We start from the raw sequence: 26,529 nt of genomic DNA, 5'->3' as shown, positions 1-26,529 counted from the left end.
ACAAACTGTAGACAGGAGTGTCGCTGTTTTGGGAAGAAAGCAGCCATATGTTTAGAATTCCAGGCAACCCCTTTTAGAGAAGGAAATGTCTTAATGAGAAAACCCCCTTTAAAGAGCATCAGTCTTCTCTCCCGACTCATCTATTTTAGTAAATAATTGTATTCTCCATGAAATAAAAAAATCTGGAACATATTTTCTTAGAACTCTACATTGGGCCATTCCTCTGTTATCCCTCCTAGAAATGTACGTATAAATTGACAACGGAGTTACCATTCCACTTGTCAAAGGGGCGTGTCCCTAAACAATCCCACTATCAGCACCGATTGGACAGTGTCAGTCTGTGTAGGGTCACACCCCCAACTGGTAATAGCCAATTGCCAATTTATGCATAAATCTTTCTAGGAGGAATAAAAAAGGAACGACAACGTAGAGTTCTAAGAAAAGATGCTCCGGAATGGTCCTGAAGAACACAAGATTTTACTAAAACAGGGATGTCAGGAGAGGTGACGGGTCCTCTTTAAATGATATGTCCAAAACAAGTCCACTTCTGGTCATATGGACTTCAAATGGAAGGTTATTGGTTATAGATGTACCTATTTTTTGCCATCCACCGTCTTCATTAACCTTTTATTGTGCAGCTTTCCCATTCTTAGGGTCATAGAAATAATTTAACCTGGACATTTCCGACCTTGTTTTAATAGACACATGGTTTGATTGGATCCCTGTCTTTTAGGTCTTTCGCTATTGCTCCACCAAGTGCCAGCGTAATATGAACAGTGTTATCCGTCTCATCCCTTCAGTAATTGACAAGTGAATAATAAAAATGCAGAGATCACAGAGCAGATTGTTGCGTAATGAAGACTATTCTGCTGCGGTGCATGCTAATGGTTCTCCAAAGTGGATGAAGAAAAGCAAAAGGAATAAATATTTTCTCCACATATCTTGGAGAATCTCTCTAGACTGTCTGTACACACATCAATATAGATCACGGAAAAGACAATACATAGGCTTTGTTCACAAATGCGTTGGGACTCCGTTCATAGGTTCCATTGGAGCTTTCAGTCAGGGGAACCCATGAACGGAATCCAAACAAAACATACGGAAACCATAGATTTCCTTTTGATACACTATTGATTTTAATAGCGAGTGATCCGGTGCAAATGGTTTCCGTATGTCACAGTTGTGTATGGAATCAAGACCGTAGTCGACTGCGCTATTCATTCTGTCAAAATGACAGAACCCTTTAAACACAACGGTGACAAACTGAAACCATTTGCAGCGGATCCGCCACCATTGAAATCACTGGTGATGCAAACGGAAGCCTATGGTTTCCGTTTGGATTCTGTTCATGGGCTCCCCTGACCGAAAACTCTGATGGAACCCACGAACGGAGTCCCGACAAAGATGTGAACGAAGCAGACGGTTCAGCTTATGAAGCTTTTAAGAAGGGCGGAAAACGTGACCAGTGCCAACTCAGACATTAGGCAACGTAAGAGTCCACCACCTGAAATGGGCCATTAGCAAGTTTACGATATTCTCAGGTCACCTTAGTGGCCGCTTACAACATCTTGGAGCTCATTTATAGTATTTTTTTCAGACTCTTCGAAACAAAAACATCCATATTTGGAGTGATATCCAAACTCTGACATGTAGAACGAGATGACATGGGTTATACTCCTAACCATATAATTACGCTATCATTGTAAAGCCACGGTTGTAAAACACTAGGCCCATTTCCGTATGATGAGAAAGTATCCCTTCAAGCCGGTTAGATTACTCTACTATGGAAAATACGATTAGTCACAGACAAACTGTGTGTTATTTGGGGGGTTTTGATGAAACGTTCCTGTACTATAGACTTTTTGCAGCCGCAGTAAATTTATTTATGATGTAACAAACATAGATGACATTTTTTTTTTTGCTCGGTTCCCGTTTAGATCTCTCCTTGAGAAATGACAAGTGAAAATCAGAACAGTTTTTCACAAGGCACAAGTTTAAAATAGTGGTAATCTATAAAGCGGAGATTTGAAAGCGCACATTACACATAAAAATAGAAGTGAGCAACTTGGCGCGCGCAGTCGTTCCACAGATGTAAATTAGACAAGCACTTGCAAGGCTGAATAATACAGGGGGAAGAGAGAGAGAGAGAAAAAGTATAAAAAGAAACGGATGGTAAGAGACGTACGGTGCTAAATCCAGCGAGCACTGAAAAAATAAGCGAGGAGGAATACATAAATTGATGCGAAACATAAATGTGAAAAGGTGCAGATGGGAATGTCTTTAAAATTAAGACAGATGAATAAATGTAATAAAATCAGGAGCCTACAAGAAAAGAAAAGAAGCGCCCTGTTCTACACTGTAAAATATGACAAATGTAGCTGCAATCAGCCAGGGCACGGAGAGGGGGATGTGTCATCTTTTTAATAGGCATTCCTAACACTGCATGTATATTGTGTTTGCTTCAATCATCTCCTTTCCAGAAGCTTTTTGTTAGCAGAGACTATAATTGGGCTAGCAGGGGAAAAAATTCCCACGGAAAAGCAAAACAATTATGACCATAATGAGGTTACGAATTGTTATACCGTTATGTATTGTTAGGACGCAAGGCTTGCAATGGTTTCCTACAGAATTGTACTACACAGGTGCTACCAGGGTGAGCACAATCCCAACTATACCCAGAAGCCGGCCAAATAATACTCCGACTCCAAATACTAAAAATGCCAGTGTGAACATTGCAGACCGGCTGCAACAGGGATAGAAGCAAAAACATCTGCCCAATTAAGGCACCCACATGCAGGATCACACTGAACAGGGCTTATTCACATGGACGCATGTATGTCAATGGGGCCGTTCACACGGCTATTGTTTTAACGGAGTGTGAAGGGTCCGTTGAATAATCAAACTGGTCCTATTTTCTTTAGTTTTCACGAATCCCTCGATAGACTCCAGTCTATGAGGGATCCGTGAAAACAGGCACGTGTGCAACTCGGATGTGATAAACAGACGTGTGAATAAGCCCCTATTCTGTCACTTAAAGGGGGTCATCTGTTTTTTTTATATATTTCAAATAGATGCAAGAAACACAGCACTCAATGTAGACTGGAAATCAGGCCATGTGCACGTTACCATTGGAAGGATGAATCAACTCCTTGGAATGAAATAGCAGGAACAAAAAACAAGTAACGGCACCAGGACTTCAATGTTGGGGAGATGTTGGTTTATTCACCACCAGGTGGTGAATAAACCAACATCTCCCCAACATTGAAGATTTGGGGGGAAACATTTTTTTTTTGCCCAGCGATCAAACGACAAAACCAAAAAATGCTCTTTTGTGGTTAATCAAATCTTGTACGCGGTCACAAAAAATATTGTTTGTCGGCATCACATCTTCCATGTAAACAGGGGATGTGCTGCCGACAATAATGTAGAGTATGGCAGGAGGAGGAACAAACAATTCCCCTGATGACTATTGCTACATGAAAATTTCCGCAAAGGAGCACCAATCATCACTCGCGCTAGTTAGGGGCAGTTTATCTGCCCGTGTCAAAGGACAATTAAAGGGGCTTCCCATGGAGGACATTTATGACATATCCACATATTGATATGTTATAAACGTCAGATAGATGCGGGTACCACATCTAGGTCCCGCACCTATCTCGAGAACGGGGCCCCCTAAACCCCGTTCTAGCTTTTGGTGCCAACTCTGCCTCCCGGCCACTTCCTAACTTTATGGTCGGGACATGGTCGGGCGTTATGGAAACAGCGTAGCTCGCTGAGCTACGCCATTTTCGTAACTCCTATACTAGTGAATGGCAGTTTCGGAAGCAGCTTATCATGCAAGCTTTGCTGTTTCTGTAATTACCATTCAGTTCTATGGGACTTACGGAAACAGCGTAGATCAGCGAGTAACACTGTTTGCGTAACTCCCGACCATAAAGTCAGGAAGTGGCCAGGAGACAGCATTAGCACCAAAAGCTAGAACAGTGTTTAGGGGGGGCCCATTCTAGAGACAGGTGCGGGTCCCAGAGGTGGGACCCACATCTGACATTTAGGACATATCCTGTGGATATGTCATAAATGTCCTTCATGGGAAAACCCCTTTAAAAGGAACAGTGTCACCCCAAAAATTTTTTTAATATCAGTTTGATGTTAGTGTTTTATTAAAAACGTTTGTATTCATTTGTGTGTTACTTTTTTTTATTTTTACACTTTTTCTTCCCTATGGGGGCTGCCATTTTTTTTCTCCATTTCTGTATGTGTCGATTAACGACACACACAGACATGGAGTACGGCAGCTCCAGTCCATAGGAGTCAATGAACGGGATCCGTCCCATTGACTTCGCACTATGGCTCTGTCCTGCGCAGAGCGCCATCTTGAAGACCAGCTGCACTGCCGGTAAGATGTGTGTCTCTGCATGTCCCACTCTCTACCTCACAGACCCCCGCTCTCGTGACCCCCCCTCCCCCGACGGCCCCCTCCCCGAAACGCCCCCCCCCCCCCCCCGAGTGGCCAACATTGGAAAACATGTCAAATTATTATTTAATTTTTAATACTTTCCACCATACGGAAAAAAAATAAAAAAATACAGCAAAAAACGTAAAAAATATAATAGAAATAAGTAATGACACTTAAAAAAAAAAAAGGTTTAATTTGCGACACATTCCCTTTAAGGTACTTTTACATGGCCCGCCACGGGCGGTGTAGATGAGCGCCGATCAACAAGGCGTTTGCTCCTTTCACAAAGTGCTAGTATGGAGATGAGCACTTGTTACCCCGATCGCTCGTCCCCATACATTTCTATCATGTCGGCAGCACATCTCCCTATTTACACAGGGAGATGTGCTGCCGACACTATAAGGGTATGTGCACACACACTAATTACTTCCGTAAGTGACGGACGTATTTCGGCCGCAAGTACCGGACCGAACACACTGCAGGGAGCCGGGCTCCTAGCATCATACTTATGTACGACGCTAGGAGTCCCTGCCTCGCTGCAGGACAACTGTCACGTACTGTAATCATGTTTTCAGTACGGGACAGTTGTCCTGCAGCGAGGCAGGGACTCCTAGCATCGTACATAAGTATGATGCTAGGAGCCCGGCTCCCTGCACTGAGTTCGGTCCGGGACTTGCGGCCGAAATACGTCCGTCAATTACGGACGTAATTAGTGTGTGTGCACATACCCTAACACTTTGGTAATTTAAAATGATCCAATCAGCCGATAAACTAGTGTTTGCTCGTTCATCAGCTGATCGTTGCCCTGTCTACAAAGGGCAATGTTCAGGAACGAGCATTCTGTGAACGCTCGTTTGCCCGATAATTGGCCAGTGTAAAAGGGCCCTCAAGGGCCTTTTACACTGACCGACATTCGGCCGGTGCAGCAAGCGCCGATCAACGAGACATCGTTGATCAGCGCACAATTGCTCCCGTCACCCGGAGCTATGGATGGGGATGAGCGGTCGTTACTCCGATCACTCTTCCCCATACATCATCATCATGTCGGCAGCGCGACTCCCTGTTTACACAGAGAGATGTGCTGCCGACAATGATATTTAACTTTTTTTAAACGATACGACAAAGCAGATGAATGAGCGTTTGCTCGTCCATCTGCTGATCGCTGCCCTGTTTACACAGGGCAATTGTCGGTAACGAGGGTTCAATGAACACTTCTCTGACCGATAATCGTCCAGTGTAAAACCCCCTTTACTGTGGATATCTCCGCAATAACTGCTGATAAAAGGGACTCTCAGAATTGAGATTACATCCCTCCACATTCCCAACAGGGGACTTTACTACAATATAATCTAAAGTTGCCAAAACCAGACAACCACTTAAATGTCAGAGTTGGAAAAAAAATCCTTTAATTACATATCTACAGGATATACCATAAATGTGTGATAGGTGCGCTTCCTACCGCTTAAATATGTTGGCGCTATATAAGCAACAGAAAAAAATAAAAGTAAATGCAGCATTTTAATGAATATTAATACAAAATGTCTCCTCCTCCAAGGCAGCCAGGGAAGGATGGCGATCATTTAAATTCTACAATCTGTTGTACGTCTATATTGAAGTCTTTCTATAAAATGCCTAGACTAAAACTCTGCTCACCCAAAAATAAAAAATAAATGTGTGGGCTAGCTCGGCCGGATATACAACTTTATCATTGGGCAATACAAGTATCCAGATGTGTAAACCTTAAGGCACCTACTGCTCCCAACCAGAGTGTTAAAATTGAGTAATATGCAAATACCATCAGCATTTATTTATGGTTACCATGTCTTGGTCTGAGGCCATATTGACCGTTGAGTATCCTAACCAAAGGAACAACAACTACATAGCACAAGATGAATAAACTTAGGCCATTTCCCTCACAGCTCACTACTGCACACCTTCACCTCAGAAGTGAAAACTAAGGCTGGGTTCACACGACCTATTTTCAGACGTAAACGAGGCGTATTATGCCTCGTTTTACGTCTGAAAATAGGGCTACAATACGTCGGCAAACATCTGCCCATTCATTTGAATGGGTTTGCCGACGTACTGTGCAGACGACCTGTTATTTACTTCGTCGTCGTTTGACAGCTGTCAAACGACGACGAGTAAAAATACAGCCTCGTCAAAAGAAGTGCAGGACACTTCTTTGGACGTTTTTGGAGCTGTTTTCTCATAGACTCCAATGAAAACAGCTCCAAAAACGGACGTAAAAAACGCTGCGAAAACGGCGCGAAAAACGCTGCGAAAAATGCGAGTTCGTCAAAAAGCAGGGTCTGTTTTCCCTTGAAAACAGCTCTGGATTTTCAGACGTTTTTGGTCACTACGTGTGCACATACCCTAAGGGTGATATTACATGACCGGACGTGGCTGTGTAAACAAGCACCGATCAACTAGATAGCACGTTGATCTGCGCTCGTTCGCTCCTTTCAAAAGGAGCTAGTATGGGGAGGAGCACTGGTCACTGATCGCTCGTCCCTATACATTTGTATCATGTCAGCAGCGCATCTCACGGTTTACACGGAGATGTGCTGCCGACAACGATAATATTTGAGGAATTTAAAACTATGCAATCAGCCGATGAATGTGCGTATGCGCGTTCATCGGCTGATCGTAGGGCTGGGCGATTAATCTAATGAATTCACTCTCAAGGACTTTCACGATTCTGTTTAACACAATTGTTGAATCTATTCATTAGTGCCGCCGTCTCTTCACTTCCTGGTCCACCCCGTTCCGTCTCTGCTTCTCCACGCAACTGCTGTACTGTACAAATTTATACAGCACGGAACATCAGTTCCGTGGGGTAACCGGGACACCTAGTACATAGCTACACCGCCCTGTAGATAACGCCCCGCTGTAGATAGCACCCCCTTACAGATCGCACCACCCCCCTTGTACCTTATAGATTGCACCATAACCCCCCTCCCATTATAGATTGCGCCGCTGTGGATAGAACCCCCCTTGTACCTTGTAGATCGCACCCCCCCCCCCCCGTCCTTGATGATCACGCCGCTGTAGCGCCCACTAGGAGCTGAATCCCCGCCCAAAGTGTCAGCAACCTCTGGCTGGGGATTCAATTCCCAGTGTCAGCTAGAGCAGTGCGATCAACAAGGAAGGGGTGTGCGATCTACAAGGGAGGGGGTGGTGCTGCAATTTACAGGGGGTGGTGGAGCGCTCACATTGGAGGCAGGTGGTGCTGCAATCTGCAAGGGGGTGGTGGGGCGCTGCGATCTACAAGAGAGGGGGTGGTGCTGCGTTCTACCAGGTGGGATACGATGTGCAAGGGGGTATGGGACTGTCTACATGGGCACTGTGGCACTATATTGGGTGGGTGGCACTATCGCTACATGTGGGCACGGGCACTATGCCACTATATGTGGGCACTGGGGCACTATCTACCCTGACAAATGAAATATATTATTTTTTTTTTTTGTTTTTTTTTACGGCCATGAAAGACGGACTGGAAATGGATGAGAATTTGGAGACACCGATGCAAAATGGACATGAAAAACTGACCATCGATCAGTTTTTAATGCCCATTTTTTTTTTCACTGTTGTGTGATTGTCACCTAAATGACTATGATGCCAGGAGTCCCGTTCACATGTACCGTGATCGGGCCGCGAAATCCGGCTGACGCACGGACCATTTTTCACGGTCCAATCACAGTTGTGTGAATCCGGCAATGTCGGAGACCAGCTGAGGTGGTAAGAGGTAGAGAGGGATGTTAGGGCACGCAGTGCCTCATTGATTATAGATGGTTAACCTGTTCCCTGCTGGGGAACACAGAAGTTATAATCAATTAGATAGAAATTTTTCCACTTATATTTATGATAAAAAAGAAAGTATTTGCAGAGGTTAAAAGTTGTGAAGTTACGTACAATAATTAAAGCAATATATGTTAAAAAGTTATTTATATAAAGAAACTGTATTAGGCTATGTTCACACGGAGTATTTTGGGGGAGGAATATCTGCCTCAAAATTCTGTTTGGAACTTTGAGGCAGATATTCCTCTCCCTGCACGCCGATTTTCGCGGCAATTATCGCGCCGTTTTTCGCCCGCGGCCATTGAGCGCCGCGGGCATAAAACAGCGAGAAATACGCTTTCTCCTGCCTCCCATTGAAGTCAATGGGAGGTCGGAGGCGGAAGCGCCCGAAGATAGGGCATGTCGCTTCTTTTTCCCGCGAGGCAGTTTTACTGCTCGCGGGAAAAAGACGCCGACGCCTCCCATTGAAATCAATGGGAGGCGTTCTCGGGCCGCTTCTGCCGAGTTTTGCGACGCGGTTTCCGCGTCAAAAAACTCGGCAAAATACCCCGTGTGAACATTAAATCTCTTGGTATTACTGTTAAATAAACAGCAAAAAAAAATAAGAAAATTGAGATTCAAATTGAAAATCGCCCAAAGTGTTGAAAAAAATCTACATTTAATTTTTGGGCATAATCACCCAGACCTAGCTGATCGTTGCCCTGTTTATGGGAACGAGCGTTCTGTGAAAAGTCCAGTGTAAAAGTCCCAAATTGGTTGTAGGACTTATAGGCTCAAAATTAGAAGTGAATGACCAAAAACCCTATAAACTTTTAACATCAGATGCAGTTTCGATGATAGGAGACAAATGGGGCATTTTCTAACCTTTCACCAATTCCAAACAGAATATGCATCTTTCACAATACGAGGCCTCATATGATTAAATACTTTAAAAACTGCTGAGAGATAAACTTCTAAAACTGGCTAAAATATCCATATATAATCAACTGCTTAATAAAATTTAATCCACATTTTTTTATTTCGTCCTGGGAGAGGGAATTAAATATTTCATTAACAGAAAAAAAAAATCTTGCGAATCTTAAAACATCCTTATGGCTACTCCCGCTGTATACGAGTACAGGAGAACCACTATAAGCTTTTAGCCCGCTGGTATAGAACATCAGAAGCTTTAGTTCAGATGGGGCGATCATCTTCTAAGAAATGCTGGAGAATTATTGAAACAGGCTCTTTAAAACACATGAGGTGGAGCTATACTCGCAACCAAGCCATTCCGAAAGGGATGGAAAATAAAAAATACAAATGAGATGCAAATAGAGGATAGTTATAGGCTGGGTTCACACGTAGCATTTTTCTCCCGAGCTGTTAAATGCATCTAAAAAAAAAAAGTGTTTTTCTCCTGAACAGTTTAAAATCGCAACATAAAAACACAACATGTGAACCCAGCCTTATACCCTGAAATAATTTGCTTAGATCTGGGTTCAAGGCATTGTTTAACGACCGTTTTCTCCACCCACAACTAGAACGCGGCATGATAAACTGAACAGCATATATACATTAGAAGAAAATTGTGGTTGGGTCGTTGATAGGTGTGCACAATTCTTCGAAACTTGGAAGCCATCAGCCTTATATAATAATGATGGGGGAAAAAAACGCACAGACCAGAAGTGATAAAGTACGTAGCGGAGCTTCATGTCCATAAAATAAAATCTGTAACTGCTCTCACCGCCCCATTGCAGGTGGAAATGTTTTTTTCCCTAGTACCGAAAAACTCATTTAGGCCAAACTAGTCTTGAAGGACTTTCATACTGTAATGAATACTGAAATGTGATCTTTCTGGTGTAATGAAAGATTATATAATATACATTGTAGTGTCCCAATCCCATATACGTTCCTTTGTATCCCCCCACACTTGCCTTAACACGTTACGTGCATTGCAAGTAATGTTGTTACTGCTATATTGTATTAGGCTTTTATAAAACTAAAAAACTTGGAGACAATGAAGTAAAAGTAGTCCTTCTATACAACACAATGAAGGTCCGGATCATTAGATTGGAGCCAAAAAATGATGCTTCTGCATGTTCTTCACCCTCTGAAACTAATATTATCGCATAATAAACTATGAACTGATCATTTATTATAAACCACTATCAATTACTAAACAAAAATTCCCGGACCACTGCGGTCCGGTTCGGCCCAAAAATTCCTACATCCCTGAAAGCACCATGGCAGAAGACGGCTGTACATCTTTGTGGAACTGAAGGGCATCATTCACTAGGTGATTATTAGCTTGATGCACGTTTCTCTGCTCATCTCCATCTGTTATCCACACAGAAAGCACCGAGGCAAAGCCGCTTCCAATTTGATCTCCCGCAGCAATGTTGAGATCCAGCCACGATTTACAGCGGTTTCATCACATCAAAGTATCTCTGTATTATTCCTAGATGTCTTCAACTGCAGACCACATAAAAACTCACCATCACCACAATCATAATGTGCAAAAAGTAAACACCGAGCCAGGCAGGCATCATCTATCATGTTCTGCAGGTCCTGCTAGGCTGCCCGATGACCTTACTGTTGGCTAGCTGTCAGGGACAATAGGAAAAACTTCACTTACAAATAAAGCTCATTTAAAAAAGAAAAAAAAAATGCATTGAGAGATTTAGTGGAAAGCACGTAATGTGGTCGCTTTATTATTATTTTCTGAATATCTGGAAACCATGATGCAGCCAGGGTGAGAGTGTAGATATCTTGCAATGCTTAGACCTTATACACACATAGTCGTGTGCAAGAGGTAGTCCGGTGGCTAGTTCACAGGGACTACGTGTACCGCCGTACCATGCTCTGTCGGGTGCCGTATGTAAATTCTCATTGCTTCTAGTGAGAACAGCTCCATAATATGGCAGTCAATGGAGAATGGTATTTTTTGTTTTCCGTATTCTTATTGAATCTGACAGAGAAAAGCCTACGGAGATACAAGGTGGCCCAATACTCCAGGATGGCTGATCTATTATGGCTCTGTACAGAACAAAACTATAAAATGGTAAAGTGTATGAGACCTTAACAGAAACCAATTATATCTTTTGTTCCCTATTATCAGCCATTGGAGGCGAAGAACAGTCTAAAGTCCCTTTTACATGGCCCGACTATTGGGCAAACAAGCGTTCACATGAACGCTCATTCCCAATCATTGCCCTGTGTAAACAGGGCAATGATCAGCCGATGAACGAGCAAATGCTCATTCACAGTCTGATCATATTGTTTATGCAGCATAAAATATTATCGTTGTCGGCAGCACATCTCCCTGTTTTGACAATGGGGTGGACAGGATGGAAATGTAAGAGGAGCGATCGTAGTAACGATCGCTCGTCCCTATGCATCGCTCCTTGTGAAAGGAGCGAACCAGTGCCAATCAAGGAGCTGCCTTGCTGATCGTTGCACATTTACATGGCCCTCGTCAGGTTGTGTGAGAGGACCCTAACGTGTGCGCGCGCGTGTGTGTGTGTGTGTGTGAGTGTGAGTGTGTGTGTGTGTGTGTGTGTGTTATTGACAGAGTGCAGAAATATATTTGTACCCCCCATGCTATATACTTAGTTTACTGATCAGTCTCCCTGATTCCAGCACTGTTTGGATTTATTTTTCCCCTGGACTCACTTGTTCCAGAGAGATGTCCCACTGTTGTGTTGGCTCCCTATATGTTAATTTGCTGTGGTTAGCTAACAGGGCATTAACTACCATCAAGCTGCTTCACACGGATTGGTCAACATCAGATGCAGGGAAGCTAGTTCCACCCCATTGGCTAAACTACAGCAAATTCGGATAAAGGGAGCCAACACATCAGTGGTCCATATCTGTGGAACAAGGGGGGGGGGGGGGGATCCAGGAAAAAAAAACAAAAAAACAGCACTAATCAGGGAGCCCGTGCTATTCAGGTCAGTCAACCAGTTCAACTTATATGACCTAGTGAAAGGTCCTCTAAAAGGACTTGTATTTACTGGTTGTAGTTTTATTTTTTTCTATTGAAAAACTCGACAAAGCTGGAGTCCATGAAGTAACACTGGGCCTGAGCAGATTCATAATTCATACATATTCCCACAACATCCTGGGTGAGAGTATATCCATGCAAAATTAAACTGAAAATCAATGGCATGGTATACGGCAGACACAGCTCTTATTTAGCACATTACCCATCCTTGGGACCTGTGCGGGAGAAAAAAAAAAAGTGAAGCCATTTGCTAGATCAACCACTATTGATCAGCCTCAAAGTGAGAGAGAAGCTCTCCATCTGTCAAGCTTTAAACTGCTTCAATCTGACAAAGACGGCTGAACAATACCTGCCAGACAGGCCTATTCAGAGAGCGGGCGAGAGCAGCACATCTTCACCTATACAAGAGGGTTGTGAAGTATTTTATTTCAGCTATTATACAGCGGTGTAACAGGCGGCATTGTTCTATCCAAGAAAGGAGTGGGGCCCTTGTTCCGCCGAGATGAAGCAGGCCGGCTTGCCCTTGTTAGCACTCTGCAATGATGTTTGCTGTGTACACACGATTAGTAGCGGCTCAGAAAACGGGGTGAGGATCGCTGGCCTATATAAAGAGCCAAGAAACACCTCTCATACACAGAACAGGAGATGCCTCCCACAGGCATGGCTTGTGTTCTTCACGTTCACTTCGGGCAGAGTTTTACACACCACGATAACGTGGCGCAATTTCATGGATGTCACTCAGATGTGCTGGCGGACTCCATTTTCCTGGAATCCCTTCCTACCCTGACTCAAGGGAGGGCTAATCACAGGGAAATGGATACCCAACCACAAAATGGCTGCTGTCAGACACGGGCATGCTCATTTTACTGTAATGCAGTTTCCCATGGACAGGTGCTTGGAGAAATGAGCTGGCATCTACCATGCAAAATTTACCATGGAAATGTGTGACACGACACAGCATTTCCTGCTGAGATAATCCCCAGTAAATACGGTAAAGTCACTGGAGTCATCTTTAAAAAAAAAAAAAAAAAAAAATACAACGGAGCTATTTCTTAGTTAACAGCAAATCCGCCAAGTGAAGGATGTCCTGCTCCTTTATTGCTGTGTAATGGGGAAGATTTGTGAAACTCCCTGCATGTCCTAATCTGGTCCGTTTTTGCGGATCTGACTCGACCCATTGAGGTCTAAGTCAACCGTGTGCGGTCTGTTATTCATGCATCAGTTGCTGGAGAAAAAGTAAAGCAAAACCAGGAAGATATTTCAGAGCAGAAACATGGACGAGAAAAACGGTCGTCACATCGAAACCACAACAATGCAACACAGACCGTCATATTCATGAAAAACTGCCCATGTTTTTGCAGACGCAAATCGAACGCATCCGTGTGAATGAGGCCAAACATGTAGAAACTAAATGGCAACCACATCTATGGTCATGCATCTTTTCTAGAAACACAACCACAAGAGGCCATTTTTTTTTTCTTTCCAATTTTAGGATCAAGTTTCAGTGATAAATAAAAGTATTGTGTAATAAGGGAAAGCACCATTGATGATGCGTTACACTAAAGAGCCCGGTAGTAATTGAAAAAGCAGAGGGGGACAAATATTCTGATCTGGCTCTTCAAATAAAGAAAGCGCTATGAAGCGGAGCTCAGTTATCTGCGCCGCAGGCGAAAATCTGGCTACAGGCCTAAGCGAGGACTTTTATTAAACGAATCCTGCGGTACTGGATAGTTTTTAAAGTATGGTGTCACTATAACAGAGATCCCTGCTGAATCCTAATGAGCGTCTCCCACACACTCAGCAGCTGCAAAAATCACTCGCGTTAAAATGACACAACTGGGCTTAGACGCCGACATGCTCTTTTCCCCCCAATCACCCTGGGGCGATCCCTAGAAATCTTGCTCCTGTCTGGCAGTCCTGGCCTCTCTCAGCTGGTGTGGCTGTCATAAGGAATAGACAGCAATATCTGGAAGGATGACAAACACATGGGTCAATGACAAGGAAGAGCCAATAGCTGTCAAGGAAGAAGCCAAATTCGTGTATTTCAATCTAACTAATGTCGCCTCCGCTCCTGGCCTATCGGGGGGAACGGGCAGGAAAAAGGGTGGCCTGGATATCTGGGCAGCTGATAACGGGTTAACGTTGATAGCAGAACACAACACAAGTGAGAAATAGAGGTTATAACCTCATCTGCCAGAAAGGCAGGATGATACACCAAGCCTCCGTTCAGGACAATGAGCACAAAGGAAGCATTGATATAACATCAGCTGGCAGAGGAGCATCCTCACTAGCGCCGCTTCCTTACTCATTAACCCTCAGGGCCAATGAACATGTTTATAGAATATAAATATATATGAGTTATGGAAGGAGCAGGCTAGGTCAGCTGACAGATGCATTACGATCACCGAATCCCAAGCGCCAGCGTTTCATCCCGATACGGCAAGGGAACGTTAACCCGTTTGATGCCCAGGTCAAATGACGGTTAGCCGGAAAATCAGGAAACGGGGGGGCCTGCAAAACAAACGGCTCAAACATTTCAATTAACCTTCCTGTAAGCTAACCGCCAGTATATACCGTGTCACACCACACATCCCTTTCTCTAGAAGAAATGCAATGACCAAGTGCAATCCTGAAACCATTCAAATCCTGTCGGAGGTCAACAGAGGCAAGTGTAGCAGTGAACTCTTCATTGACATGCACAGAGCTCGATAGATCAGAGATCTGCATGCAGTTATCAAGACTTGCAGCTTTCAGGCCAGGTTCACACAATGCAGTTCAGTTTTTGATGCATTATTAGATCTAGATATAAAACCGGCATCAAAATGCAAATTGTAATCTGGGTCTTATGCACAATTGTGCTCAAATGGTAGTAACATTTCAGGTGAATTCAGCAGATATCCTACTCTATTTAATAGGCCATCTATAAATGACCATCCCTAACTATCAGGGTATGTTCACACACACTATTTACGGACGTAATTCGGGCGTTTTTGCCCCGAATTACGTCCGAAATAGCGGCTCAATAGCGTTGGCAAACATCTGCCCATTCATTAGAATGGGTCTTACAATGTTCTGTGCAGACGGTCATTTTTTTTACGCCCCGCTGTCAAAAGGCGGCGCGAAAAAAAGACGTCCGCGTCATAGAAGTGCCTGTCACTTCTTCAGACGTAAATGGAGCCGTTTTCCATTGACTGCATGGAAAACCAGCTCCATTTAACGTCCGTAATTGACGCAGCAAAAAGCGCCTCAACATGCCATTACGGCTGAAATTACGGTGCTGTTTTCTCCTGAAAACAGCCTCGTAATTTCAGCCGTTACGGACGCTGCCGTGTGAACATACCCTTAAGGTGTGTTCACAAATAGCATCATTGCCGCAGATTTCTTATCCGGGTTTGCAGGCGGAAAATTAGCCGCATATTACGGTAGCAGCGAAGTTTGTTAAATTGTATTTACCTCATCCACGCGCAGTAGAAAACTTCAGTGCAAAAACGAACCTGCGGTGCAGATTTTGCGGCGGAATTGTTGCGCATTTGCTGCAGATTTTCCCCATTGAGTTCGATGGCAAAGGCAAAAATCTGCGACAAATTTTTTGTTGCTGAATAGCTGCATTTCTGCAGCAAAAATCCCTAGAAGGGGGGGGGGGGGGGGGGGGGGGGGGGGAAACTATACTTTGAAGAAAAATAAATAAAAAATACCATATTTATCACCCCTGGCACTCCAATAGCGATGCGTTCCTGCTCCCCCAGGCTGGGCTGTGATGAACAGGCCTTTTGGGATGACGTTTTGTCCTATGTGACCGCAGCAGACAAATCTCCAGATGCAGCCTCACACGGGAATACACAAATCAAGAGACCAGCTTGCAGTGGCAAATCCGGCCAAAAACCTGCATCAAATCAGACATGATAGGTCCTAATCTTCTGCTGCAAATCCGACCCATGTAAACATACCCTAAAGGGTACCTCCGCAAGTAACGGATTTCCTGCAGTCTATCTGAAGCGTTTCCGCCGTAAAATCTACACGCGTCTTGTGCAGATTTTGCTGCGTTTTTCACCCCTTCCACATTGAAAAAGGGTGAAATTCGCTGTAAACGTCCTGAACAGAATGAGCGTGCGGTGGTTTGAAAATCTGCAGCATACTTTGATCTCCGTGCGGAAAACGTTTAGCAACATGTGGATGAGATTTTTTTTTTAAGTTGCCTGCAACAGTCTTCCGCTACGGATTTTTCCGCACACAACAAATCCGCTACGTGCGCAGGTGGCCCTATAATTTCCCCTATCGATCAGAATTAGTAGATTTAGCACGTTTGATTAAGAAAGTGAAGGAAAAAACAGATTTCTTACAAACAGAGGATACCAAAACGGTTATGCCGTATTAGTACCCACTGAAGACTGAATTAAAACGGTCAATAAATGATCAGTGCTATAGCACGCCATTATAGTAAAGTAGTACGATGAAAACCCAAACCACGTTCCTGCCCGACAAACCCCAGGGTAATATCTGGATGGATTATCACTGGACACACGCACATAATCACAAATGTAGTACGGCAGCGCTAATGAAGAGCTTTGCTTCCTCGCAGAGAAGGGGACAAACACTGCTGCCATATCACGCCAAGCCATCAGCGATTCCAGCTGACTGTGGAAATCAATAGCCCCTTGTGGGGATGGGTGGAAACCGTACTAGCTGTACATAACCTGCAATAAATCAATTTGTTGCTATGGTGAACATGAATTTTCAGAACAGAGGGAGCAAGTGGGACCAAAAACAAAACAAAACACAACATACAAAAAAAACGCAAGATAATACCATCACAATATATATATATATATATATATATATATATATATATATATATATATATATTCAATTCTGTAAACCTTCACATACCTTCAGGTCCTATTACACAGCCCGATATGGGCCGAGAAAACTAGCGCTGATCAACAAGACCGCTAGTTGATCGGTGCTCATTTGCTCCTTTTACTAGGAGCAATGATTGAATATGTCGTATGTGGGGAGCAATGATTGGATATGTCGTATGTGGGGAGCAATGATTGGATATGTCGTATGTGGGGAGCAATGATTGGATATGTCGTATGTGGGGAGCAATGATTGGATATGTCGTATGGAGGGGAGCAATGATTGGATATGTCGTATGGAGGGGAGCAATGATTGGATATGTCGTATGGGGGGGCAATGATTGGATATGTCGTATGGGGGGCAATGATTGGATATGTCGCATGTGGGGAGCAATGATTGGCTATGTCGTATGGGGGGAGCAATGATTGGATATGTCGTATGGGGGGAACAATGATTGGATATGTCGTATGGGGGGAGCAATGACTGAATATGTCGCATGGGGGGAGCAATGATTGGATATGTGGCATGAGGGAGGGGAGCAATGATTGGATGGGGTGGGAGCAATGATTGTATATGTCGTATGGGGATGCGTGATAGTTACTAGGATCGCTCGTCCCCATACAATTTAATCACGTTGGCAGCACATCTCCCTTTTACACAGGGAGATGTGCTGCCAATGAGATTTTCTGCTGCATAAACGAGAAGATCAACCGTTGTCCAAGTGTTTTGTCGTTCATCAGCTGATCGCCGCCTCGTTTGTACAGGGCAATGATCTGGATTGAGTGTTCATGTGAACGCTTGTTTGTTCATTCATTGGCCCGTGTAAAAGGGCCCATCTACAGAGTTTGCTCCAATTGTATTTAGTCTATTCGTGAACCAGGGGGATCAGAATAAACACTCACATTGTGTCCTGCCTGAAAAGGACTGTATTTTAAATTGTGCGGCAGTGCATTGAATTGCAAAAGTAAAGCTAAAACCCAAAATAAAAAAAAAAAAGGTTTTGACAAAATGAAAATTCACGAAATATAAAATATAAAAATAATTGCGATGAATACTGCTGCATAAGCGAAACCTGCACTACTATTTTTACTATGATTTGCTGTGGTTTTGCAGTTAGCACGGCAACAAAACGCAGTCAGCGCAGCAAAACCACATGGTGTGAATAGACCTTTAGAATCATCTCCACAGAATGGTGTTGGTCCATGGAGCTATATGGCATTCTAAACTGTATTATGTGAGGAAACCATTTGGTGGGTTGAGTGAACAAGAACAACATGTTCCCATCACAGTCATGTCTGCACCGTCATGGAGAATACAGTAACACGTCATCACTGTAGGCACAGACGTATGTACCTTTCCAGGATACATTCAAGGAGGTCATGGCATAGAGGGCAAAAAGAGGCAGAAAATAATCAATCCACTCCAAACCACTACAGATATACAGCGAGAGTCCATCTGTGAGGCACAAGAATTTAATATTATTCATTGCAAGAATAAAAAAAAAACGTAATGTACGGATTTAATTCGAACGGTGGAGGGGGGGGGCTCCTTTCCGCCACGCAGTCTTCTGTCACTATTTTATGACTTGTAGGTGAAAAGCTGTATATTAATAGCTGCAGCAATGTCTGTTGAGCTTCTGACAGCACCCTGTAATTCTGCTGATTGGCAGGCGAGTGTTCTCCATGTACCAGACCGGACGCGGGTGGCATAAAATCGCTTGCTATCAAATACTGGGCGAGCCAGCATTACTGCTGAAAACTCCCAAGAGGCTGCTTGAGAAAATGCAGAACCTCATCTGAGTAAGTATGTGTAACCTTTCAGTCTTCCTCCCAAAACAGAGGGCTTAAAATCACGAGCATGGCTGTAACCTCAGTAGGCTAAATATGTTATTTGTATTAAGCTCTGCGTCACGCAGAGAGAAGGGCTGTGAAGCTGGGGAGTGCAGGGTAGGTAATGACACATGATGGCGCAGACAGCCATTTATTTTCTCTATGGTACAAGCTGCTTCAGCATTCAGAGCTATTGTTATCAACTTGTGTGACTCGTGTTCAGCAGAAACCATCGGACGTGAAATGGCTTTTTATGATCTGTTTGGCCAACAGCAAATATTTATCTGCACATACAAAGGATCCCGGCCAACACAGGATATCAGATCAGAAAATACGGTCAGCGTGTAAAATCATAAGGCGTGCTAAGAGGAGACGGCAATGTACCTAGGTCCGGTCAACTGGAGAAATAGGAAAATATGAAGGTTTTGTAACCCAAGCAAAACATAAAGGGGGACAAGCAATGTATTATCAATTACAACACTTAGATCAGGGGTTCCCCAGAACAGTCGCAAGACCCATCTTGTTTATAGTAGAGACAGAAAACAGATTTCAATTTCAGAGATGCATGGCCAAAACACATCTCAGCCTGAATATAGAATTCTAGAATGTTATACCTCCCCCTCTACACTAGGGGTCAGCAACCAGCAGTACTTCAGCTGTTGTGAAATGACAACTCCCAGTGCGGCTGTCAGGGCATGCTGGCAGTTGTAGTTTTACAACAGCTGGAGTACCGCTGGTTGATGACCCCTGCGCTCTACACGAAGCTTCTTAGAGATAGGAAAAGTTGTTTAGGGGTACCTCAATGGTTATAATATTGGGAAAGACTGACTTAGGTAAAAATAAAGTGTAAAAAAAACAACATAAACTTAGTCCCCCCCCCCCCCCCCCCATCACATCACATTTATGCGACACACACTAAACGTGTCCATAAGACTCCATTAACCCAACGGAGGCCAAGATGTTGTTGTTTTTTGTCGGAAGGAAAAAACATGGTGTGAAGGGACCGTACATGTGAATAACGCAAGACCTTCAGAGGAGTCAACACAAAAAGTTCAGTTCTGTCATGAGGCAGGCGCACTTTATGATGGCCATAATGAGTTATTACATAGTGGGTATTAGGTTTCCCAACTATACAACCCCAGAAACAGATATTGGTGGGAGGAGGGAAAACCGAGCAGCAAAGTGTATTTATGCAACATGAGGGAAATCCGGAACGTCAGTGGCGCTGCGAACCAGCTTTGCTCTGAGCCATTCGGATTAGTTGAAAGATGCTGAGAGACATCCAACTAGTCAGACCAAGAGGTGGACAGCCACTTGTCTAATGAAAGTGGATATACATCTGTACTGGTTACCATGTAACTGATAGATACAAGTTCAATTACTTATATCCCCTGCTGGATCAAAAAAAATAGGATTAACTAATGAGGGATAGCCCCTCTTAAAATGTAACTTATTAAATTATAAATAAAATGTAAAAAAAAACCTTGAAAAATACAAAAACACCCTGATGTTGGTGTTCTGTTGAATACTGTTCGGGAAATCAGGACGTACCAAAGACTCAAAAAATAAGTATTGCAATACTGGATACTAAATCTTTGAAACAAGAACGCCCTATCGTTGAGTTAGCTCCCAGGCAGAATGGCATTTATCCTCCCAAGTGTCCGCCCTATGGATGTTAGGCCATTGGAGACTCATCACACCTGTATAAAGCACCTGTCCCTGGTAGCAACCAACCAAAGGCTATTCAGGTGCTCTGAAAAGAGCGACCCCTGGTTGATTTGAGTCCGAGTCCTGTATTCTATATATCCCTATAATATAGCTTCAACATGTTGTTTCGCCAGTAATTTTAGCTGGCTCATCAGGAAGCAAACGGATATAATGACGGAATTCAGAGTTAATAGAGGGGGTCCTCTGTTCAGGATCCTTCTCTCTTGGCCTGCGTAGAGTCGTTACAAAGAGCATCTTCTCACTCTGGAGGCTCTCCTTCCTGCGCTGTAATACTTAATTTAGCCTGTGGAGGCGCTGCAGGGAAATCAAACACTTATTGCCAGGTTTTCCCACAGCTCACTGCGGATCACTGGGATTCCCAGGATGAGACACTTTGCGATCAGCTTATTGGCAAGGATCCTTTTAACAAGTAGGGATTGTTCAAAACTGAGAACCCCTTTAAGTCACTACCACCTGACAAATAGATGGAATTTTTAGGAACTTAAAATAGTTGCTTTCACTATGTACAAGTGAGCACAACAGCTAGGGGAGGGTGTGCTATAGATGAATATCCAGTTCAGATGTATGCACCAACGACGTGAAGTATATTCCTTGGACAATTCATGTTCTACTTTGAAAGCTTTGACTTGTATATTGATGAGGACGTTATGACGACTAAGGAGTGGTATCATTCTACAAAACCTGCGCTGAGAAAACCACAGCATACAAATTATTATTTAATAACGGATTTTTCTATTAGCACATTGCAAACAGCAAAAACATGGTTGTGTCAACACCGATCATACATTGTATTTGAGAGAATTACTTCCAGGCACACCAGTGAATGCATGACAATGGCTATTGTGTGTATGTATATATTTGTTTTCCCCAGACAATTGCGTGCTTTTTTTCTTTAACATATGTTTCGTCAGTCCAGGGACACTGAGCCATTATAGATATGTTGGGCTTTTTTCCAAACCAAAACCGCAAAAATTAGAATTGTCAATTTGTGTTCTAAAGAAAAGCGGTCAAAGAAAAACTGAAACGAAGATTTGTGTTAGTAGTATTCGTTTATCAAATACTATACAGCACCGTTACTGTGAAACCATAAATATATGCTCACATTTGATAGATATACATTCTACATAAAGAGTTAAGTCATTGCAAATACATTGTATTACTAATGGATTTATACACATATTGAGGCCCTATTACACCGGCCGATTTTGTCCGGGGCAGCAAGCGTCGATCAACGAGACAGCTCGTTGATTGGCACTAGTCTGCTCCTGTCACACGGCGCTACGGATGGGGACGAGCGGTCGTTACTTCGATCACTCGTCCCCATACATCATCATCATGTCGGCAGCGCATGTGCTGCAGACAACGATAATATTTGACTTTGTTCATCTGTATCGTTTTAAGAAACGTTTGCTCGTTCATCTGCTGATCGCTGCCCTGTTTACACGGGGAAATTATCGGCAACGAGCGTTCTATGAACGCTTGTCTGTCCGATAATCGCCCAGTGCAAAACCTCCTTTAGTCAAGAGCGACCTTTACAATTCTGCTGATTGTTACTGGAATCAGTCAACAGCTTGTTGACAGACACACCCCTAACAGTTTAGCTGAACTTCTTTAATGCAAAGCTCTGTGCACTGAACTCTGGGAGTTCATTTTTCCTGTATCTGATTACTGTACTTTATCTAGAGTAAAGACGTCACTTCCCAAAAAACTGATCACCAGAGCCACATCATCACCTAAACAAGCAGTGGAATTCTGGGAGATTTAACATCAAGTCTGCAGAAGTGAAAACAAAGCTGTGAATATAAATTGACTAACACAGGTTGTAACTCAGGATCAGTAAAAGTATTAATCTAATTTATTTCCAAAATTACTGAACTTTTATATGGATTATATCTGATTGTAAACAACAACATGGTGTTCAAAGGTTATATGGGCTTTCCAGGACATAAACATGATCGCCTATCCTTAATGTTTAATTTGTGGGGCTCCAACCCCGATGATGAGCACAATGAAGTGGCTGCGGTGCTCCTGCGAGTGCCATATCCCCTTTATTTTTACAGACACAGCGGTTCGTCCGTATGGGTGGCTATGTCTGGTACTGCAGCTCAGTCTGATTTACTTGTCGCATTCATTGGTGTACTTATTCTCTAGTCCTTCGAGCGTCAAATACTACACAAAACGGTTGATTATGACATTTTTGCCTCTGAAGACAGAAATGTTATTTTTAGCAACGAACATGGGACATCATGTAAAGGAAATCCCGTCATTACAATGTCACAGAGAAAACATCCTGCAGAATGGCAAGGATAAGGGCTTGCAAACTTGTTGAATGGAAACGTATAAATGCCTCTTATTATTTGCTGTATCTATAAAGATGCAAAACAGGGCGGAGCTTAGCTGTCACATGACACTATAATTTACCATCCATATGCTCTTTAGTAAAACAAAACCGGCAGCCCATATGTTCATAGCTTTGCCTGCACATTTACGGAAAGCACTTATTTCAGAATCCCTAACCCAGCTATCATTACAATCCGTGCAATTATGTTTTTCAATGATACACTAAATGCTTTTATATTCCTAAAGGTAGAATTTTCATTAGAAAACGTAGATGAAACAAACAACTTTATTGCTGCCATTTCAAGAGAGCAAATTGCACATTATAGAAGTATCTTACCTCCCGGCTTGTACACCATATCGTCCTCTGTGACATAAGACGTAATTTCCCCATTGGTGGCCCTTTCGTATCGGGACTTCTTCTTTGGAAGCTTTTTCTTATTTTTCTTGGCAGCCTCCTCTGCCGTCGTGCCATTGTTTTCATTATCCTCATCTTCACTGTGGTCACTCTCGGCATAGTTTTTGGCACCGCCTTCAAGTGTGCAGCTGCGCCGTGGTCGCGAGTTCTCTCCATCGCGGGTTTTATCCCGCTTTTCTCTCTCCCGATCCCGGTCCCGATCCTTGTCTTTATCTTTCTCTTTGTCGGCCGTCATGATTCGCCACGTGCCTTCTTCTGTCCTCTCACGGCTGGGCCTCCGTGAAAGGTAGACAGTGAGCCTGGGCTTCAGTCTTCTGAATTTATCACGCAATTCCAGGAAAAATTGGACCACTCCAACAACCCCAGCGCTTCAAAAAGCTCTGTGCAAAGGAGAATAAAAATAAATAAATAAATTGTAAATCAACCCGTTCACATGCAGTTATCTGGTATTAAGAATCATTCAAGGATGCAAGTGCTACACAATATCACATCAATGCTCATACCCTACGTCAATAGCCTTGACTACAAAGAGAGAAAGACATTTCTATTATAACATACAACATAAAAACAGTCACTACTTGTGTGAGAGCCACACTAAAAAACTGTGCAATGAATAAAAATATTTACTACTGGAATCTAGAAGCCTATTTCCCCGATTGGGAAAAATGGGTGACGACAAACGCTCCGACCCTCCAGTTCTCCATAAAAATTTTACATAACATGGGAAATGTATCATGAAAGTACCTTCCATTTTAGCGTTTCTACTGACGATCCGCCGATTTGCCTGCATTCATCTAAAATGGCCACAAACCTCAGAGTCTACACTATGGACACTTTGCTTTGGGAGTCTGAGACACTTCCTCCTGCTCTTGGCTGGACCAGCACTGATGACATTCGCACTGTGTCCATCCTGTGTCTTCTAGTGCGGACGTCATCAGCGCTGGTCCTTTTTGACTTAGACTCTCGAAGCACAGTGTGTATAGGATAGACTAAGAAGCTAGTGGCCATTTTGGATTAATGCAGAAGGGTCGGGCATTGGCGGAGCCGTGGTAGAAATACTAAAAAAAAAAAAGGAGAACACCATGTACTTTAAATATACATTCCCCATATTATGCGAAAAAAAGTTTTATGGCGAACGGGAGGGTCGCTTTAACAGAGTTATCTCAAACTGTTGAATGGCTATTCTGTCTGGATATGGGAGAAAGGATGTATCGCTGCATAGTCTGCAAATGCTGCTCAAAAATAGGTTTACCGGAGAAAACGTCTACTTTCTTGGTGGCGCACCATTGCTTTATTAGTGAGAAAAAGTCAAAATACCAGTCCTATGACCCAACCCTCCCCCCATCACAATGCAGAATACAGAGACTCCAGCAGCTGCTCATCTTTGCATCTAGGTCTATTCTTGCAATAATTTTCCAAGGATACGAAGCAGAAAAAAGAAATGTATACAGAGAAAACGTCAATTTCCAGGTTGGTGTGACTGAGCCAAACCAGAACCGTCCAACGGAGGCCATTGGAAAGAGAAGACCATTTTAAGGTGATCGGATTTTTATTGTAATGTAAACTAAGCGGGTCATGAGCCAGCTGCCATTTACCGGCTCTTTCCTGCCTATGAATCACAACACAAACATTTGCACTGATTTGTTCACTTCTAATACAGAACACAGTTTCCTCTCCTGCCTTCCTGTTGAAAGTCCATGAAGCTAAACAGACCCACAGGCCTCACGTATCTTCCCTGGGAATCTTAGAAGTCTTCTTCTGAGTGTTCCTTTCGAGGAGGGGGAGTGAAGTACTGCCTCAACAAGCTGACAACATGCGTCCACCGGATCATGGACTTCCTCAAGCAGATCAGATTTCACCCCCACCCTCCTCTTCTTCCATCTTGGCATATGTTTTCAAAATGATGAGCGGTTCAGAAAGATTGACATCCCGAACAATACATCTATTTATATGGCGTAATACCCCACACATTGGAGCGCTCCCAGCACAGCTGACGACAGGAGCTGCAGGGCCTGTGATGGGAAAAAGAGCACAATCGTTGAGCAGACGGGATCTAGTATTAAGCACCTTATTAGGATTAAGCCTCCGTGATCCTGGAGGAAATGCTGTGTGAATTAATCCTTTATTGCCTTCACAGATTCATATCTCCACCAGTCCCTGAACACTTTGTTCTTGCACAATGTCAGCTAACTGAGCCTGAACACAGCGCAGCGCCTTTGCCTGATATTCCTTTCCATTGTCCTCTTAGGGGAGATAAAATCGTTAACGGCTGTCATCTGTACCGTGTGCCCGAAAGTGTATCATCACTGCTGCCTTTACCCACAAAGAGGAAAACAAGATACAAAAGCGTGCCACCTCCAGTGTCCTTGGTTCATACATACGGGTATAACTTATTAATTCACAAAACCTCAAGAGGTTTCAAATTAGACGCAATACTAAGGCTACATGCACACGACTGTTTGTATCTTGCGGCCCGTAATCAACAGATTTGTTGACCATTTTTTGGCAATCCATGTCTCATCAGTATGTCCTCAGCATCTGTTCTGTAGGTCTGTGGTTTTCACGTCGCTATAGACTTGAATGGGCAAGACCGAGCCACAAACACGCAAGAGTGCAAGAGCTGAAGAGGAGAGCACGCATGCGCGCTCTCCTTTCCCCAGCTCTTACACTGTCCGTAGCAGTGATACGCCCCCCTTGTCAGTTCGGCAGACAAGTACAAGACTGATCTCTCACAAGAGATCAGTCTTGTCCTTGTCTGCCGCTGAAGAGTGAGAGCACGAGCGTGTGCACGCGTGCACACGCTCTCCTCTCTCCAGCTCTTGCTGTAAAGCTGTCTGTAGCTGATTGGACAGTGTCACAGCCATAGTAACACGCCCCCTTGCCAGTACACGCCCCATTGACAGTTCAGGGGGTTATTTAAATATCGGGCGCCATTTAAATAACGGAGGCAGGTAGAAAACAAAATGTAAAGTGCCCCAGGGTCTGTGCAGCCCTGCCCATTCCATGCTGTACATGTATGGGCAGGTGACAGGTTCGCTTTAATGGGCCTATTCACTACTTTCAATCATTTTGTGTCCTAGACTCGCCCATACAAGTCAATAGGGACGCAAAAGCAATAGAC

At 43.6% G+C, this 26,529-nt stretch overlaps 1 protein-coding gene across 9 annotated transcripts in view; it reads right to left on the bottom strand.

Moving 5' to 3' along the window:
- Nucleotides 1–26,529, bottom strand: part of RERE (arginine-glutamic acid dipeptide repeats) — a 288,010-nt gene that overhangs the window by 139,407 nt on the left and 122,074 nt on the right. For all 9 annotated transcript variants that reach the window (XM_075839693.1, XM_075839692.1, XM_075839695.1 and 6 more), the window contains one exon: nt 23,331–23,788. In XM_075839693.1, the coding sequence (XP_075695808.1) occupies nt 23,331–23,643 (313 nt within the window). In that variant the 5' untranslated portion in view covers nt 23,644–23,788. The remainder of the gene's footprint in view (nt 1–23,330; nt 23,789–26,529) is intronic.

Source organism: Rhinoderma darwinii, chromosome 10 (assembly GCF_050947455.1).
Source record: "Rhinoderma darwinii isolate aRhiDar2 chromosome 10, aRhiDar2.hap1, whole genome shotgun sequence".
NCBI lineage: Eukaryota > Metazoa > Chordata > Amphibia > Anura > Rhinodermatidae > Rhinoderma > Rhinoderma darwinii.
This window is presented reverse-complemented; position numbering and strand designations above follow the sequence as displayed.